Source organism: Dermochelys coriacea, chromosome 1, assembly GCF_009764565.3.
Source record: "Dermochelys coriacea isolate rDerCor1 chromosome 1, rDerCor1.pri.v4, whole genome shotgun sequence".
Classification (NCBI taxonomy): Eukaryota; Metazoa; Chordata; order Testudines; family Dermochelyidae; genus Dermochelys; species Dermochelys coriacea.
Window position 1 is genome coordinate 29,956,041 of NC_050068.2, and position 17,984 is coordinate 29,974,024.

Here is a 17,984-nt window from a genome sequence, read left to right on the forward strand (position 1 = left end):
ACTGCGTTGTAATACCCAACCCTTTGTCAGAGGCTACCTGCAATTATCCTTTTGTAGGAGTCTAATCTTGGATATTTATTTCAATACAGTTATTGATTTCATATTTTTGCTACATTAGTTAGAGTATTATTAGTAGCACACAGACTAGTTGTACTTTAAACCAATGTCCTGGACTTCTCACATGAAAGGGGAAATCTTACCTGAAAATATATATGTAGTGTCTTGCTTGCTGTGGGATGGACTGCCTTCTGCTTGTTCCCACTGAATGCAGATATGTGGGAACAACAGGTTCATTTCCTGCATATTTCTGTTTCTGTGCTCATCCCAAAGTCGCTTCAGCACAGCAACATGGAGTCCCACTGTCTTTCTGAACATGACTCTTTTGCTTTGTGCATAGAATTCTATATAAAGCGGAATGCATTGCTGCCTGAAGTAGCAGTGACTTGTATGTCCCCTGTCACTAATGTTACTGGCACAAGATAAGAGTGTAGAGTAGTTCTTGGTTCACTAAGGGACAGGCCACACACAACTCTTTTTTCTGCACAATGTCTATATTGTGTAAGGGCTTATCTAAAGTCACACAAGTTGTACTGTTTTAACTATACTATTATAGTTAGTGGTGCAACTGCCTTAGATATATAGTTACAAAAGTGCTTGTACTGGTAGAGCATATTCCCATTCAGGAAGAGAGAGAAACTATGCCACAATAAGGCACCTTTATAGCAGTGTCCATACTAAGGATTGCAACAGCATAACTGGTTTAGTAAAATATCTTTTAAAAAAATCTAGTCTTCATGGATAGAAGAGAAGCTGGAAAATTTGACGTCTAAAAGCTCAAAACCCAGAAAGCAAATATCATGCACTCCAGATTTATCAGTAAAATCAGTATTTTATGGAGTATAACTCAGGATTTTTGATCACTTGGCTTGGCAATACTGCATGAGTATTGAAACTTGAAGTATTTAGGCACCCATCCAGTTCAGAAACAGAAACGATGATATGCAATTTTTATCTGACCCATAGCTACTAGCTTCAAAAGTACATATTGGGTGCTGAATACTTTGAATGAGCTGTCCACAATCAATCCATGGAATTAAAACAAATTGCTAAATAATTATTTGGATATTATGCAAGCCCCCCCCCCCCCAAGAAAATTGCAAACTGCTTTTGGATGGTCTAAACACAGAAAAAAAAACCCTAAATTTGATGGATAAATTTATTTGCTCCATTTTAATTTTAGATGACTAGTTTCTAAAAATTGCCATCAGGCAAAATTCATCTTGTTCTTATCTAACAAACTGTTCATGAATCTGCATATCCACTGTAAGAGATCAAAATATATATATAAATAAAGATGCCATCTTTCCTTTTAATAAGTAACAAAAGGACTGCAGAGCTTATTCAAATCACATTATGCACAAGAAATCTATAGTATTTAATATCCTTGGGATGCCCTCCTGGCTTCCTGTGCATTGCTTTACCAGTCAAGCTTTACCATTTCCCAAACATACCAAATTTCATGTCTCAGGGTTCAAATTTATATGCAGATCTACATGCATTGAAAAAAAGAGGGATTTGACTAAAGTGATATTTAATATAATTTTAAGCAGCATTTGCCTGGCAGGGCTGTTCTTAAAGAATTATATTCTTGCCACCCAGTGTGTGATTCCATATCAAGTTTCTTATGGGAAAATTAAAATATTTAAAAAGGGGTATTCTCAACAAAGGGCAGGAGTCTGACGTCTATGATGGGAGCATGCATTTTAGGGATTAACAAAAGAAAGAAAGGAAAGAAGGTTGTGTAGTTTTCAAACCAGAGTCGCTTATTATTGTTTGTATAAATGCTTTCTCTCTCTCTCTCTCTCTCCCCCCACACACATTTAGTTTTAGAAATACGCACCTTATGACATGCCCTTGAGATGGGAATATCCATTAACCATTCATACCCTGAAGCTGTACATTTTTCAGCCATCTAATTTGTTAAGACAAAAAAATAAAGATCTTCTTCTTTATAGGCTTAATTTTATTTGTCTTTTGTTGAAGCTTTAAACACTTATTTTCCTTGGGCCAGATTTTGATCTCAGCTTTATTGGTATAGATCCCATTTCACTTTAATGGAATCAGTATTTCACCCCTGGAGCAACTCTTTTGACAGGAAGTGATAATCTAGAATCTAGCCCTGTATTTCCATGTCTTTATTGTCAACTAGTTTTCTATCTTTGTTCTTGGAAAACACTGCTATCAAGCTCGCTGCAGTACTGGAACAATGACAAGCCCTCTTTTCTTGACCTCCATTGTCCAATTACACTAGGAAGTATAAAGTGGCAACATGTACAATACTGCAAAGTAATCCCTACAAGTTCTGTATCTCCATGATTTTGGCATGTGCTCCTTTGTCCAAATGCCCGGCATAATTCATATTTAGAAAGTATCTGGAAGAGCCAGGGAAAGTATAAAAAGGCTGAAACAGCAGCTGGGCAGGCAGGACAAGCATTCAACATTGGCAGGGTCTGAGAAAACATTTTAAAGTGCCAAGAGAGCTGTTAAGGAAAGGTTAAGGAAGTCAAAGGGGAAATGTGAGACTATAGTAGTGTAATGCTTGTATTTCTAGGAAGAACATTGATCCAGGTTTAGAGATGAAAAATTAACTCCAACTTTCACAAAACTTACAAACAAAGAAACACAAGGTGGGGGAATAAGAAATACAGTAGAACCTCTATTTTATGAACTAACTGGGGACCAACGTGTTCATAAAATAAAAAAGTTCATAAAATCACACATCTCAAAATTACAGTATATACAATGCATTGCTTTCTTCTTGCCTATCTAACCAATGCAAAGTGATTTCAAGCAGATGAAAAGCATTGAAATGCGAAAGGTTGGTGACCTGGTCTTTACAGACATCACTTTATGTGATTTTTTTTCCCCTCCTGTCAGGAAAAATGGTTTGTATAACTGGTGGTTCATAATATTGGTGTTATAAAATCAAGGATTGTTTTTATTCCATCTAAGAAAACATGAAATGATAAATAAATACAATATATATATATATTGGACACCACGTCTCTGGTGTCTACATCTTTCATGTTTCAGAAAGTCTGAGTGACTCTGGGATTAATGGCTTGGAAAATTCTCCCACTCTACTTTAGACTGTAGTGCAGTCAGATGTCTAAGCTGTTATACTGCCCACGTTAAATTAGCTTTCTCAGGTCAACAGTTTTGATAAAAATAGATCATACCCAAGATATGGGTTTTCAAAAGTAATGATTGTTGCTTTGGTTTTTGGGGTGCCCAACTTGAAAGACTTAATTTGCAGAGGGTGGATGTTTAGCACTTTCTAAAACCAAGTCTTTTTAAGGTGACTCCATGTGGGTATCTCACAGTAGAGACCACCCAGAACAATAATAACTTTTGAAAACCTTAACCCATATATATAAGTCAAAATTAATTTTCAGCTGTGTCCCAGTTGCAAGGCTAGCTGCATCTCTTCCCTCCTCCTGATCTCCCTGGCTATGTTTACGCTCAGAGCTGGGGGTGTGATTGCTCATGTACTCTCACTTGCACTAGCTCTCATTGAGCCAGCAAAAGTATAAATTGCAGTGTAGCCACGGTAAGCTGGGTAGTAGCAGCTTAGTTGTGCCGAGTACAAACGCACCTGAAACTGGTGGGTACATAGTCAGCAAAGCTAAGCCATGCTTCTGCAGCTGTCCATGCTACTATTGCTACACTAATATTTATACTTGTGCTAGCTTGATGATAGCTAGTGTGAATATCTGTACACTAGGATGACCAGACATCCTGATATTAAGGGTTTTGTCTTACATAGTCAACTCTAGCCCCACCCCCTACCCTCCCAAAAAAGTGTCACAATTTTTCACTTTTCACTCTTGCTATCTGGTCATGCTAGCGTACATGAGAAGGGTAATTGCACCTCTAGCTTGTAGTGTGAACATAACTTCTGAGTGCACCCACCTCGGGTACAAGGCATTGTGCCTTTTCTCCCCTGGAGTGTGTAGAGATTATTAGAGACCGAGCCCACCATGGTTGTGGGGAACTGCAGACTGTCTTTATATGCTGTTTACACGGACCCTTACCTCCTTGCTCTATGGCCCTTTGTGACCACCCTGAAGAGTGGCTCTAAATGTTTACAGTAAACACCATAAAGTAGAATTCCTCATCTCTCCTTCTCTTAGACCAGGCTCTAGCCTACAGTATACTGCGGATTAACTGTCCCCAGGTCTGACTGGATGCAGCACCTGTGGTTCTTCCCTTCAGGAGTCTGCAACCAGTGATGTACAGTGATCAGAGTGCCTTCTTAAAACCAAAGTATTCTTTATTTTAATAGTAGGAACAAAATATTTAGAGAAAAATGTAAAACAGTCTACGTGCATGCCTATCTTACCATCCCCTGATGACAATCCAGGCGGGCTTAACTTCTTCAGACACCCCAGTGAGCGCTCTGTTTCAGTCTGGTTTCCCCAAGCAATTTCCTCCTCTCTTCAGAGAGAGTGAGAATATCTTCTAATCCAGGCAGAATTCCTTTTCCCTTGTCAGTTTCTGGGCTGGTCTGCTTGTCAAAAGGGTAGAATCTTCAAATCTAAAAGTTCAGGCATTGACTCTTAACACCCCTAAGTGTTTACTGAGGAATGGCTTATTGTGAGACATTGTTTCCCGTCTTTCTTGGTCCCCCCACCCCACAGGAACCATCTATTGCATACAGTAAGCATCCCAACAACCAGGTCAACATACAGAATTCACAAATGATTATTGAGCCACTCCACTGGTGTCACAACCTGTTTTTAGTTTATTAAGTTTGTTCGCTATAATTGAATTTTTGTTTTTGTTTTGCTAGGGTTTGGGTAAGTAGGTCACAGTGAAGTATTTTAAATTTGGAGCTGGAAAAAGTCTTTGGGGGCAGATCTGCAGCTGGTGCAAACTGTCATAGCTCCATTGAACTTCAATGAAATGTTCATGAAAAATTCATCATGTTTTCTGAGCAGCTACAGAGGTTTTTTTAGAAAAATCCAATTTTAAAATTCTTTGAGAAACAGGGATACATTTTTCAAAACATTTTTTTTCATTTGTAACAGCAGTTATTTATTTTCATAGTTTCATAGACTTCTAGCCAAGAAGGGACCATTAAATCATCTAGAGATCTCACCAACTGTATAACATAGGCCATAGAATTTTATCTAGCTACTCCTCTCCTGAACCAAAACGTATTTTTTTAGTTTTTCCAAATGAAAATGTGCCTCTGGTTTTTGAGGAATTTTTGAGCTAACAACAAACCAGGAAGTAATATTGTTCATAGTACGATTTAGAGTTCAACTGCTTCCTTTGTTAGTAATGTCACTATCATCTCAGAAATATTTTTTGAAATAGTCTCACATGTCCCTTTAGTCCTGGAAACACTTTCCCTGTTCTTGCAACATGAAAATCACCAGAATTTTACTTACAATTTTTGCTTTGTGCCTTATAAAAATGGGGATAGCATTGCAGAACAAAATAAAAAAAAGAAATGATGTATTCTATGAGTTTTAACAGGAATGACCATGAGGAAAAAAAAGTTAAATATTAATGAAAATATTTATTTCCCATAGGTCTGGCCAGCAGAGGGTGCTGAAAAAGATAACTCACCCTACCCAGGGAACATACTGACTGAAACACAGATTATCAGAGAAGTAAAAAAACAAAGGCAGCTGGCATTAATAATTAATTGAGGAGGGTTCCCTGTGGAAGTTAAGATGAGCTGCAGTTATGTTTTATTTCAGAGAAGCATATATTAACATGTAGACCTCATATTAAGTATGCCCAGTCTAAGCTACCTGAAAGGAAGAACAATCCCAAATTGGGAATCTTTATTTGTGTTGAGTGGTGCACCTCGCCTGCTATATAAATGAGAGCTGACAAATTACACCTTTAGAGCGTTTCAAGAATAACTTTTCCAGTATATAAATAAATGCAGCCTTTCCTTGCTCATGCAGTGTATATGTGTTTGTGCATGTATAGAAGAGGGGAGATTGGCAATGTAGCTCACAAGTGGAGATGTTAAGAGTGCATTTTAAAGGGGATGATGTGGCAGAAAGATTCTTGTACATTCTTTGAAGCATTTAAATGATTTTGCTTTGACTGTGTTGCACCCCTTCAGCATCCACTTTCTGTGATTATTCTAATGAATGAGTGAGGTCACCACACGGGAAATGCTGATGTGCTAAACTGTGCCACTTAGCTAATGGTTCGAATTAAGGGTTGTAAGCGAACCACGTTGAGTCTGAGGGAGTTATGGGAGTGATTCACATTCCCTCCCTAAATGGCCCAGAGCACAGTATAGAATGCTGCATTCTGGGACTACTCTTGTTGCAGGTGCTGATGGGGGCCCGTGCACTTCAAGAATGGAAGGTTCATTGAGTTCACTTGCATGAGGTCCTGTCATAGTCCAGGTATAAGCAATTATGGCAGAATAGTCAGGGAAAGGCCATCCAATCATGGAACAGAAATGTACCAGTGTGGCCCTACTCAAACCAACTGGACATTTGAATTGTGGATGCTGACTACCTGAAGCAATGCAGTGAACAATCTGTAGGTTGCAATCTGTTCACATTGTTGTAATTGTTACAATAGTATCTAGGAACCATAATCAGAGATCACGGCTCTAAGCAGGAAGAGTTTCTTCCCCAGAGATCTCCCAAACTAGGTATGAGACAAGACTGAACAGATGGGTGCGATAGACAAAAAAATGGGGTGGGTCAGCTTGGGAGGATAAGGTAAATAAAAAGAAGAGTTTATTTTCTATAAACCGTGCTTGTATTAAACATCCACCACGAGATTTCAAACAGTGAAAAGGTAGTGGGGATTGCAATCTATTTTGGCACAATTTATAAGCAGTGGAAGTGGTTGAATTTGGTGAACGAGTTGTTCTTTGCAACTATTTCACCCACTTCTAGAAAATACCAAGAGATTGCTTCAAGGACACTGGGGGAAAATATTCAGCTGCATTTGTTACACCTGCTGATGAAATATGCAGTGTGCACTTATAACTCTAGGCTCCAGGAGGAACAGGAATTTAGGGCCCCGACACACCTCTGCCTTTGGGGTGAAGAACTAGGGCTCCTTAATCTCCAGTGCAGCAATACAGTGGCATTCACAATTTAGCTCTTAACATAGGTAGGTACTGTGCTACACTACATTTTTCTTGAGAATCTCTCAAAATACCTCGCTTTCAAAATGTCACTTCCGACTTTACGTAAAGAGCTCTTGGGACTGCACTAGGATCTAGGGTTTCTTTTGAATAGCCTATCATATTTTTGCCAGATGTTTTTACTTCTCCTAACAGAGACTGTCTTCTATCTCCTTAGACTGAGTTTTAATGAAGAAACATCAAAGCTGCTAACAATCACACAAACCGGGACTCAAGACCTTTGTGACCAATGATGTGGTCATCATGGAGACTGATTCTGTTTCTGTCACTCACTGGATGTCTTTCAGGTAAGTAAACCAAAAACTTGTGCTACTGTTTTAAGAATTCCTGACAAGTAGAAAATAGAAGTATAAAAGCAAAATTACTGCAAAGAAAAATGAACAAACCGTGTCAATTAGCATTTAAACAAAAACTATTAATGTTATCAACTATATATTAAGATTATAATCACTTAATACAAAGTTGAACAAGTATTGCCCACTTGCCATTTATCTTAATGTTTCTCAGGTTTACTTTTAATTTGTAAGAAAGAATGGAAGAGTTAGTCACTTGCCCATTCACAAAAGAATATCCTAATTTTTACACCTTCAGTGAGAAAAATCTGCTTGGGAAAATGATCTAGCAAACTGTTTTGAAAGGGCTGATAACTGCAGCATTATTTGGTGATTCTGGGCTGTGAAATTCTCAAACTCTTACCATATTCTGTATCTGGAAACAAATTATGGAGTTGATTTTTCTTTCTAAAATGATGTGTGTTATATTAATATGCACTAATGATTCTGTTTTTGCCTGCAACAGTATTCCTTTGAGCTTTTTCCCCTTGGATTTAACTTAGTATTATCTTTTAAAGTAAACAAATTGTGTTGTTTTATACTCGATAATCATTTAATCTTTCCATGTGAGGAGACCTGTTATTTTATATTATGCTATCCAGAATTGATCTTTCATCTGCCCCTAGCATTATCTTCTTTCAACTTCCCAGTTTCCAAAAGTTGGGGTTTTTTCAAAGTATTTGTATTAATCAGCCTTCATTTACAATAACCAAAGCTGAAACAATCTAAATATTATGGGCTAAATTCTTTGTGAGAAATGCTTCTTTATACAAGTTGTCCTTCTAGATTCAGGATAATAATACTATCTAGCTCTTGTTTCACATTTTTCATCAATAGGATTAGGTCCTATGTTCTGGAATTATAAGTCCTTGCACAATTATGTCCTAACCTTGATATCCCATTCATCTGTTCCTGGTACTGTTAGGTTTTTTGTTTGCCTTTTTCAGTGCTTTCCCTTTTGCCCTATGCTAGTTCACCGAGTCACCCTCTTCTCGTTCAGATATCCCCCAAAACTGTTGTTCCATGATACCTGCAAGAAGTCAGTTAGCAATAATAGTAAGTAAAATAAGATAGGTAGATTATGCCCTTGGATAAAATTGTCTTGGGTGCAGTGGACAAGAATATGTTTGTATACGTATATCGAGGGGAGGTGGTGGGAGGTGTGTGTGTGTGTATAAACCCTTTTGTAAAAAGGGACTGTCTTTATTTTTGTGTCCTATATAACACATTGTCAGTGTTTAGAAAGTAATGTTTGTACTCCAGTGATACCAAGAGTAGTCCTCTATTGCAGTGGTTTTCAATCTTTCCGATGACTGTACTCCTTTCAGGAGTCTGATTTGTCTTGCGTACTCAGGTTTCACTGCACTTAAAAAACTTAGTAGGGCCCAGGCTTCGACTTTCTGCCTTGGGCCCCAGCAAGTCTAACACCAGCTCCAGTCACTCCAGTCACCCACAGTTTGAGAACCACTGATATATTATATAGAACAGTATAAACAAGCCTTCGTCTGTATGAAATTTTAGCTTGTACTGATTTCACTAGTGTTTTTTATGTAGCTTGTTGTAAAACTAGGCAAATAGATGAGTTGATGTACTCCCTGGAAGACCTCTGTGTGCCCCAAAGGGTACATGTGTTCCTGGTTGAGAACCACTGCTCGATTGTAATAGAATCTAGTTAATTAACTTTAGTTTTCTTAAATGGAAAATTTCACTTTGATTTTATATATATATTTTTTTTACTATAAACATTATAGACAGTTTGTAAACCAAAAAAGTGCAGCACACTCTTTGGAAATCAATAATTAGAAACAAGAATCTCTGATTTAAACGTATCTTCAGCCTTGCAACTTATATGAAAGTCACAATTAAAAAGCCAATATTTGGCACATTATTGCACAGTAGAATCTGTGTCCCTGATCCTGCAGCAGACTCCATGTGGAAGGAATCCCTGTGCTCACATAGTTGATGAGCATATACACAGATAAAGGGGTCAACCGGACACAGTCAGCTGCAAGACTGGGGCATTAGATACCAAGTCATTTCCAACTTTTTAATGCTGACCACAGTCACAGATTATACCATTCCATTATAAGTGCTCTGAAGCAAATTTGAACACAAATATAGAAGTAGTCTTAACAGTTTGCCTCACTGATTCCCTGTTCATATATATATGAAACAAAGGAGATTAAAAACATTTAAAATATAAGCAATGATAAATGTCAAACATTGATTCAAAAAGTCTTGAACGGAGTTTGAAATACTCCAATTTATATTGAATATTAATTTGGCTAAAGAATAACACCCTAAAAGCACTTGCCAATCAGCCAGACATTATATTTAATTCAAATACCTTTTCTCTCTCTCTTGTTTTTATTCAATATTTATTCCTGCCAGGTATTCAAAACACTCCTGTTTTTCCATCTCTGATTTGTTAACTAAATCCCAGTCTATTATTATTTTTGGTTGTTTAAGGATTATTCTATATTATGTGGTAGGTTAGGATTCAGTAAATAAATCATGTTTACTTGAAAACCATTTTTCATATATCGTTACAAATAATTTAATGCAACATGTCTGTTTCTCTCAAATGCATTAGATAATTGTCACAATAACTGGGATTTTGGTAATTAATTGATCTTTAAATATTCAGGATAAATAGGACTAATCCCCTGAGATGGGATATTAGATGGATGGGATCTGAGTTACCCAGGAAAGAATTTTCTGTAGTATCTGGCTGGTGAATCTTGCCCATATGCTCAGGGTTTAGCTGATCGCCATATTGGGGTCGGGAAGGAATTTTCCTCCAGGGCAGATTGGAGAGGCCCTGGAGGTTTTTCACCTTCCTCTGTAGCATGGGGCACGGGTCACTTGAGGGAGGATTCTCTGCTCCTTAAGTCTTTAAACCACGATTTGAGGACTTCAATAGCTCAGACATAGGTGAGGTTTTTCGTAGGAGTGGGTGGGTGAGATTCTGTGGCCTGCGTAGTGCAGGAGGTCGGACTAGATGATCAGAATGGTCCCTTCTGACCATTCTATGACCAGTATCTATGAATCTATGAAAAATCTTAAGTTAAACTGAAATGATAAAATTGGATTCAAACTTGATAGGATCAGATTGTCAAAGTAAGTTGTAATTCTAATAATGCACAGTCTGTGTTCTTTTTGACATTTGAGCGCATAATTCTGAAATTACAGCTGCTGTTATGTCATTGCAGTCACTGAAGTATGTTTGCTGCTCCAATACTTTCTACTATTGATTTTGTTCAACATGGTCTACTAAGTTAGGTGCTTTAGAATTTTATTTTCAATATTCTCAACTGCACATTTTTCAAAGGTAAGGCAATAGATGTGGATGCTGATGCGCTAAGATAAAGGACATTCAATTCCTGTTATTTCCAGCCATATTCAGATTCAGTAATTAACCATTATGTTACCAGGTCATGATAGTATTCCTTCAGGCAAAAAAGTTGGGTTATTGCATTGATTATTGAGGGGAGGCATCCTAATACGAAATCAGAGACTGTGTGTCTTGTATGTGCATAAATGCACTAAATATGTTTCTGGGCAATGGGGAAAGTTATTAGTAGTGTGTGACTTGTTAGATATGCAAGAATCCTAATAAAAGGAGTACTTGTGGCACCTTAGAGACTAACAAATTTATTTGAGCATTTATTTGAGTCTCTAAGGTGCCACAAGTACTCTTTTTCTTTTTGCGGATACAGACTAACGCAGCTGCTACTCTGAAAAAAGAATCCTAATGTAAGCTACAATCATATGAGATTTTACAAAGCACCCAAAACTCCTGTTTTTTGTAACAAGTGACTTAGGAGTTATCCACCAGCATAGTTCAATATGCACTAGTTCTTGCTGGGTATGAGTGAATGTTAATACATATAGAATTCCCAGATCAAAGCTGATTTTGAAATCTGCAATGGCAAAAAATAGTTGCATTTCCAAAAGTGATATCAGTTCTTCTAAAACAAAGTTATCGGGCATAAACTGTTGTTCTGAGCCACTTAAAACTTTGCAAGAATAAACGGTTTTTCTCTGGCAGGAGACCACATGCATAATGTTTCAGACAGAATGGATCTTCTTTGCAGAATTTGATGGTGGAGGGGCGGGCATTGAATCTTCCTTATAAATTATGGAAAATGTTTTACAATCTTAATAAAATTCACACTGCATCCTACACTTTATGTTCTGTAAAATCATTACATTTGGCAAGATGTACAATATGTGCTATGTGAGCCTTTATGTATGTGGTGAAGTTGACATGCCAATGTAGCCAGTCACTCATGTATAGTGTATGTTATAATGGCATGACACTTAGACATAATGGGCACTATCAACGATCCTCAGTTGGATTTACTGAGGAGATATAGATGAGCCATGCGGCTTGTGGATCAGCCTGATTTACCATGAGACAGTGGCTGGGCATTAGGGATTCCTTTCTAGCATCAAAAGGAGATGAAGTGGATGCAGGTGCTGGGAGTTATTACTGTGTTGTGGTTTCTTTGATTGCTTCAGATTATTTTTTCAAGCTAAATTGGAGGTGAGGAAAGATTAGGGGGCTAGTTTCACTTGTGGCCTGCATTCCCTCTGGGCCAGGGATATGGGGAAACTATAAAACCCTCTTTTTGTGAGCAATTGCAATACAGAGATATTGTGAACTATAAGATAAAGGGCCAGCAAGGACTGGACTAGCCTGTTCCCGACTTTGAGCTCAGGGGAGCTTTGATAACTGATAAACTAGATTAGAACTCAAAGCAGGTTTAGAAAGGCCCATTTAAACCTTCAGCAAATGATTCGGAAATTTTATTCTGTATGGTCTTGGTTACGTTTTTTTTAGCTGAAATTCTAATTATAAAGAGCACTTGTGTGTATGCAGACGTGTAATTGGTATTACCAAACAGGTATGAAGGTTTGTTAATCTTTTTTTATTAATGGAAAAGTCTAGAACAAGATAAAAGTCTCTTACAATTAACATTTGATTCTCTGACTAGTTTGTGGGACCTCCTGTTGCATCATACTCTGCAAACTCCAATAGTTTTTCCTACAGCAGTGTCTTGCAGCATCTTTGGGGCATGCGCATTGTAGGGGGATGAGAAGGGAAATTAAGGGATTGTTTTACTATGTACCTCCATTCTTTTAATAATCTGCTCTGTGTGTGTGTGTGTGTGTGTGCGTGTGTGTGCACGCGCGTGCACACACACCCACACAGGGATATTAACTTATTTTTGGCTTATACTGCAGATAACTAAGCAAAGCATCTCTTTTTCTTTTCAATTGGAATTGTTAACATTCAGTTGCCTTGGTAGTTCAGACAAGTTGAAATTGAATATAATGAACATTACTTTAAATTATTGCTACCTAACTTTGGAATACATTAAATGTGCACATCTCCTAGTGTTTCATTAAACTGAGAAATATTTGTAAAAACAAAACAAAAACCACATCAAATTATACCTAATCAGCACTGGGTTAATAGAATCAGTAGGCTTTTTATTTGCATATACAAGACACCATTGAAAGAAGCTGGTTTGAGACTACAATACCCTGTCATTCTTTTCTATAATTATTACAACTTGTGTCAACATGCTTCAAAGTGTAAAGAAATGCTAATGACAGGATAACACAATGAATGCTATTTACATGGGTTTCTCTTTCTTGATCTACCATATATCCCTCATGTATTTTTTTTTTTGGTCCCTTGTCCTAGTTAGGGCATAGAATTTAGGACTGGAAGGGACCTTGAGAGGTCTTCTAGTCCAGTCCCCTGCACTCAAGGTAGGATTAAGTATTATCTAGAGCATCACCCAAAGGTGTTTGTCTAACCTGCTTTTAAAATCTCTAATGAGGGAGATTCTACAACCACCCTAGCCAGTTTATTCCAGTGCTTAATCACCCTGACTGTTAGGAAATTTTTCCTAATGGCCAACCGAATCCTCCCTTGATGCAATTTAAGCCCATTGTGGCTTGTCCTATCCTCAGAGGTTAACGAGAACAATTTATCTCACTCTTCCTTGTGACAACCTTTTTATGTACTTGAAGCTGGTATTATTTCCCCCCTCAGGCTTCTCTTCTCCAGACTAAACAAACCCAAATTTTTCAATCTTCTTTCCCAGGTCATGTTTTCTAGACCTTTAATCATTTTTTGCTTTTCTCTGGAGTTTCTCCAATTTGTCCACATCTTTCCTGAAATGTGGCACCCAGAACTGGACACAATACTCCAGTTAAGGGTTAATCAGCACTGGGTAGAGCGGAAGAATTACTTCTAGTGTCTTGCTTACAACACTCCTGTTAATATATCCCAGAATGATGTTCACTTTTTTTTGCAACACAGTTACACTGTTACCCCATATTTAGCTGTGATCAACTATGACCCCAGATCTCTTTCTGCAGTGCTCCTTCCTAGGCAGTCATTTCCCATTTTGTATGTGTACAACAGATTGTTCCTTCCTAAGTGGAGTGCTTATTGTCTTTATTGAATTTTATCCTATTTACTTCAAACCATTTCTCCAATATGTCCAGATCATGATATTGCCTGCAGTATGTGACTTGGGCTCTGGAGAGACCCAATGTGAAGCATTTTATATTTAATGATAGGACAACATTGTGGCTGGAGACCTGCAAGGCTAAAGAAGTGGATAACTCGGGGCAATGCCCATTCAGTAAAGTGAGAACTCCAAAATGCCAGTCACAGCTTTTAACTCATATAAAGGGTTCATGAGTGTGGCATCTATGCTGTATCCCTCAATATCAAGCTCCAAATCAGAAACTACTGGACTTTTCTAAACAGTTTTTCAGCTACTATACAACACTGAGGAGCACTTACAAAAGTGCCTCTAAGTAGTAAGCACATACAGTACTAAGGCAAGTTTCAATGTTCTGCCTAAATTTTTGATCAACAGCTGCTATTTAGCTGATGTGTTCTCTTCTCTTAAAATAGCCCTCACTCTCCATCTGGCTAGCTGGAGGCTTCTAGCATAGCTAACTGGGAGCATTACTATTGGTCTCCAAATATTTCCCAAGCCTGCTCAATATGTTACTTTCAGAATTTCAGCTACTGCCAGCATTAAAGTTCATAGCCTAAAGGTTCATAAACGTATTAGCCAAATCATATAAAAGATGAATGACACTTGATAGGCCTGGGCTATTTTTCTTCCCATCACCTATTTGGTCAAGTCCATTCTATGCCACAGCTGACAGTTTGTTCAGTGCTTAATTTGTAATGAAAGAGGTACCAGGGCTCAAGCAATTTAGTGCTGGGGCTCAAGCAATTTTTTACTTTCATTACTGATGCAGCAAGCCCAGAGGTGCTGGAGCTATGAACTGCCAAGCCTAGATTTTCCGGGGCTCAGCGCTGGCAAGCCCTGGCACAAATTAAGCACTGAATTTGTTCCTCTGCCAAGTGGATGATGTACTGCTGAAAAGAGAATGTCTGTCATTGATAAGCTTGTCCAATTACTACCTTTCTTCCTTGTTGACAATATGGCAAATAGGAGGGAACTTCATCTTCTTTGGCAACTGGTATATGGAAGGTCAGGTGGAAAATGTAACCAGAAAGAAGTATACATAAGAACTGGTGCCAGACAATGTTAAGCTTGTTGGTACTGCTGCTGCTTCTACTGCAGAGAAGACAAAACATGCTTTAACCCCTCTGCAAGCTGTCCTGAAGCAGAGTATTTCCAGACATCTGCCTGTACTCATGCAGGAGAATTCTGTCACATTGCCTGAGCCCAATACAGACAAGCAGATACATGTTCATTTTTCTGGGTTCAATATGCAGTTGATCAGGAAAAAAAATTGTACTTTTCTCCTGAATTTTATTTGTTGTATTTTTGCACATTGTATTATTTCTATCTGAAAGGTTGGGGGTGGGGGGAAGGCAGAAGTTTGTCTTCAGTTGTCAGATACTTGGTGAGTTTTAACATTAATCCACCAGAGGATGATAGAGTTCAAAATCCTAGGGGAATGTGGGCGGAAAGTGTATTCTCAATATATTAAAATTATAGCAGGTGAATTGGAAAATTATTCTAAAGCATTAGTTTGCTGGGTCAGATTGTTTTTTCTTACAGGTAATGTTTATTGGTTCACAGTAATATGTAGTTTTCTTTTTATATAGTCATATATAGGGCTTAATCCTACAAGGTGCTGGGCCCTCCAGCATGAGGTCAGCCAAGCATGTAAGCAAGGGCTTAACTTTAAGCATTAGTAGTTTCACAAAAATAAATCATATGCTTCCAAAGCACTCGGCACTTTGCAGGATCGGGGTCATAGCAAAATGTGAATAGTGTGCAGTCAGAGATTCATTACATTTCATTCACCTTTTTGTGAGGAGTCTAGCGGGTGTTTTATTAAAAAAAAAAACCCTCTAAAAACTTGTTTTTATAAATTGACCTTAAATGTCTTTACAATTACATCACATCCATTTACAAACAATTTAAAAAGTCCTATATGTTCAAAGCCCATGTTCTTTTATTTTCTCATTTTAGTACCTGTAGGCATCATAAAAAAACCCTCTTACCAAGCATATAAGCGAAAGATGAGCAGCCATCATGACAAGTGCCAGATTCGGGCAGGGATGACAAAACACACCCCTCCTTCCCCCAATTAGTTTTGTGATACCCACTGGACAGTGTGCGTGTGCGCGCGCACACACACACACACACACACACACCAGGGCTGCTATTGTCAATTCCGCCACTTCTGACAAATATGAATGTCCATCTTCATCCTCCTTGTCCCCTTATCATTTGCAAGATCCATCTCCTGTGCCACAAATCGTTTATGGGCCAGGTAATGTAGTACAGTGTTTTTACATTATATCCCATTGCTTTTAAAGTGATTTAGTGAATACTGTGTTTGTTTTTGTAGTAATAGTAATCATAAACCTAATGCTAATTTATATAACCAAAAATAACTATAGAAGATATAATTAAACAATGTACTTGCTTGTATTAAGGTCTTGACTCTACTCTGCCTTAGGCTGTTTTTATAGTGGTGTAAATCCAATGACTTCAAAGTGGGTGTAGTAGGATCATGGCCATACTAGATCCCTATTTATTCTTATAGTAAAACTGTAGACACTGCACTGTAGGAGGTCCAGAATTAACCTGGAGTGCAATATAAATCTCCATTTTTATTTTTAGGAATGAAAAAAATTCCTCCTACCTTCCAACATTATAATTAAACGAGTCTTAATTGAAGGACAGATCCTTTCTTTATTGCACAGAAACTCCCACAGACATCAATGGGGGTTGCACATACACATGGTTTGGAAAATGGATATTTGCTGGCATTTCTATTCTAGTGTGTAAACAGAGACAATTTACCACCTCTTAATCTGTCTTGAAATTTCCTAATCTTTTACAGATTTGTTTATTTTTCTTAGTTTTTTCTATATTAGTCTTAAATTTTTAGTCAATAAAAACAGCCTCTCCTCTGCAGCTAAAGACTGTTATGGCTCACAAACAAACTCTATGCCTACCTTTAGACTTGCATTAAAGATGTTTTGACGGTGATAGACAAGAGGGTTAAGGTATTACACTGTAGTGCAACTTTTTTAGACACTGATTTTTTTTTAAAAGTGTCATACATTAACAGAAGTGGTGTGTCTTCCCCTTTTAAATGTCTAAGCAGAATAGTAATCTTTGAAAATCTAAATACTTGGAAACAGGAGGATATTTTCTCTTCAGATTAAAATATTGCCAGTTTTTTCTTCTACAGTAGTTCAGTATCCCTCTAAATGCTACAGTTAAAGATATACTGGCTGGGGAACTGGATGGCTTCGTGCATTGCCTAAGAGATATAGAACCTCCTAGCTATCAGTAACTGCTTGCTGTTAACATATGAAGCCTGTTTCTTGCTCTCAGTTTAGTCTGGGTTACGAGCATCATAATCTGATATTCCACATCTTGAACCCAGGCCTAGGGGTTCCCAGTCAGTTGCCACATCCTGGCTTTCACCCAGTGGCTTCTGAAATTGGGTGGGCTGCGAAGCTACTAGGGCAAAAGCTCCAGCCAAAGCACCACCCATGGGAGCTTTGATTAGTGGATTGCCGTGCTCCACTGATTGGTCCAACTGTCCTGTTAAAACCAGGAGGAGGAACAGGAACTTTTTTCTTAGCAGCAAAGTGGTTTCCTCTTGTGGCTACACTGGACTGTGCTTGTGCCCACCTTCTGTACCCAACCCTATTCCTGGTTCCTGTTGTACTTCTGGCTCCTGCCTAACCCCCACCTTCGCTCCTATTCCCACCATGCTTCTGCTCTGTGCTTGATCTTTGCCTCTCCTTCTGCCATTACACCTTACCTCCAATCCGAAGTGTCCATTCCTGACTCCAACCCTGGCTTCTGACTTCTGACCCTTACTTTGGCTTGACCCTTGGCTCTGGCATTTGGCGACTGACCTCAGCTCTGACCCTTAGCTTCGATTCCTGGTTCTGACGCTGTGAAAGG

General features: G+C 38.2%; 1 protein-coding gene across 2 annotated transcripts in view; it reads left to right on the plus strand.

The window, feature by feature from the left end:
- The window catches only part of CNTN5 (contactin 5), a 1,042,858-nt gene that overhangs the window by 441,663 nt on the left and 583,211 nt on the right, over positions 1-17,984 (plus strand). For both annotated transcript variants that reach the window (XM_038372749.2, XM_038372738.2), the window contains one exon: positions 7,356-7,485. In XM_038372749.2, coding sequence (XP_038228677.1) covers positions 7,428-7,485 — 58 coding nt within the window. In that variant the 5' untranslated portion in view covers positions 7,356-7,427. The remainder of the gene's footprint in view (positions 1-7,355; positions 7,486-17,984) is intronic.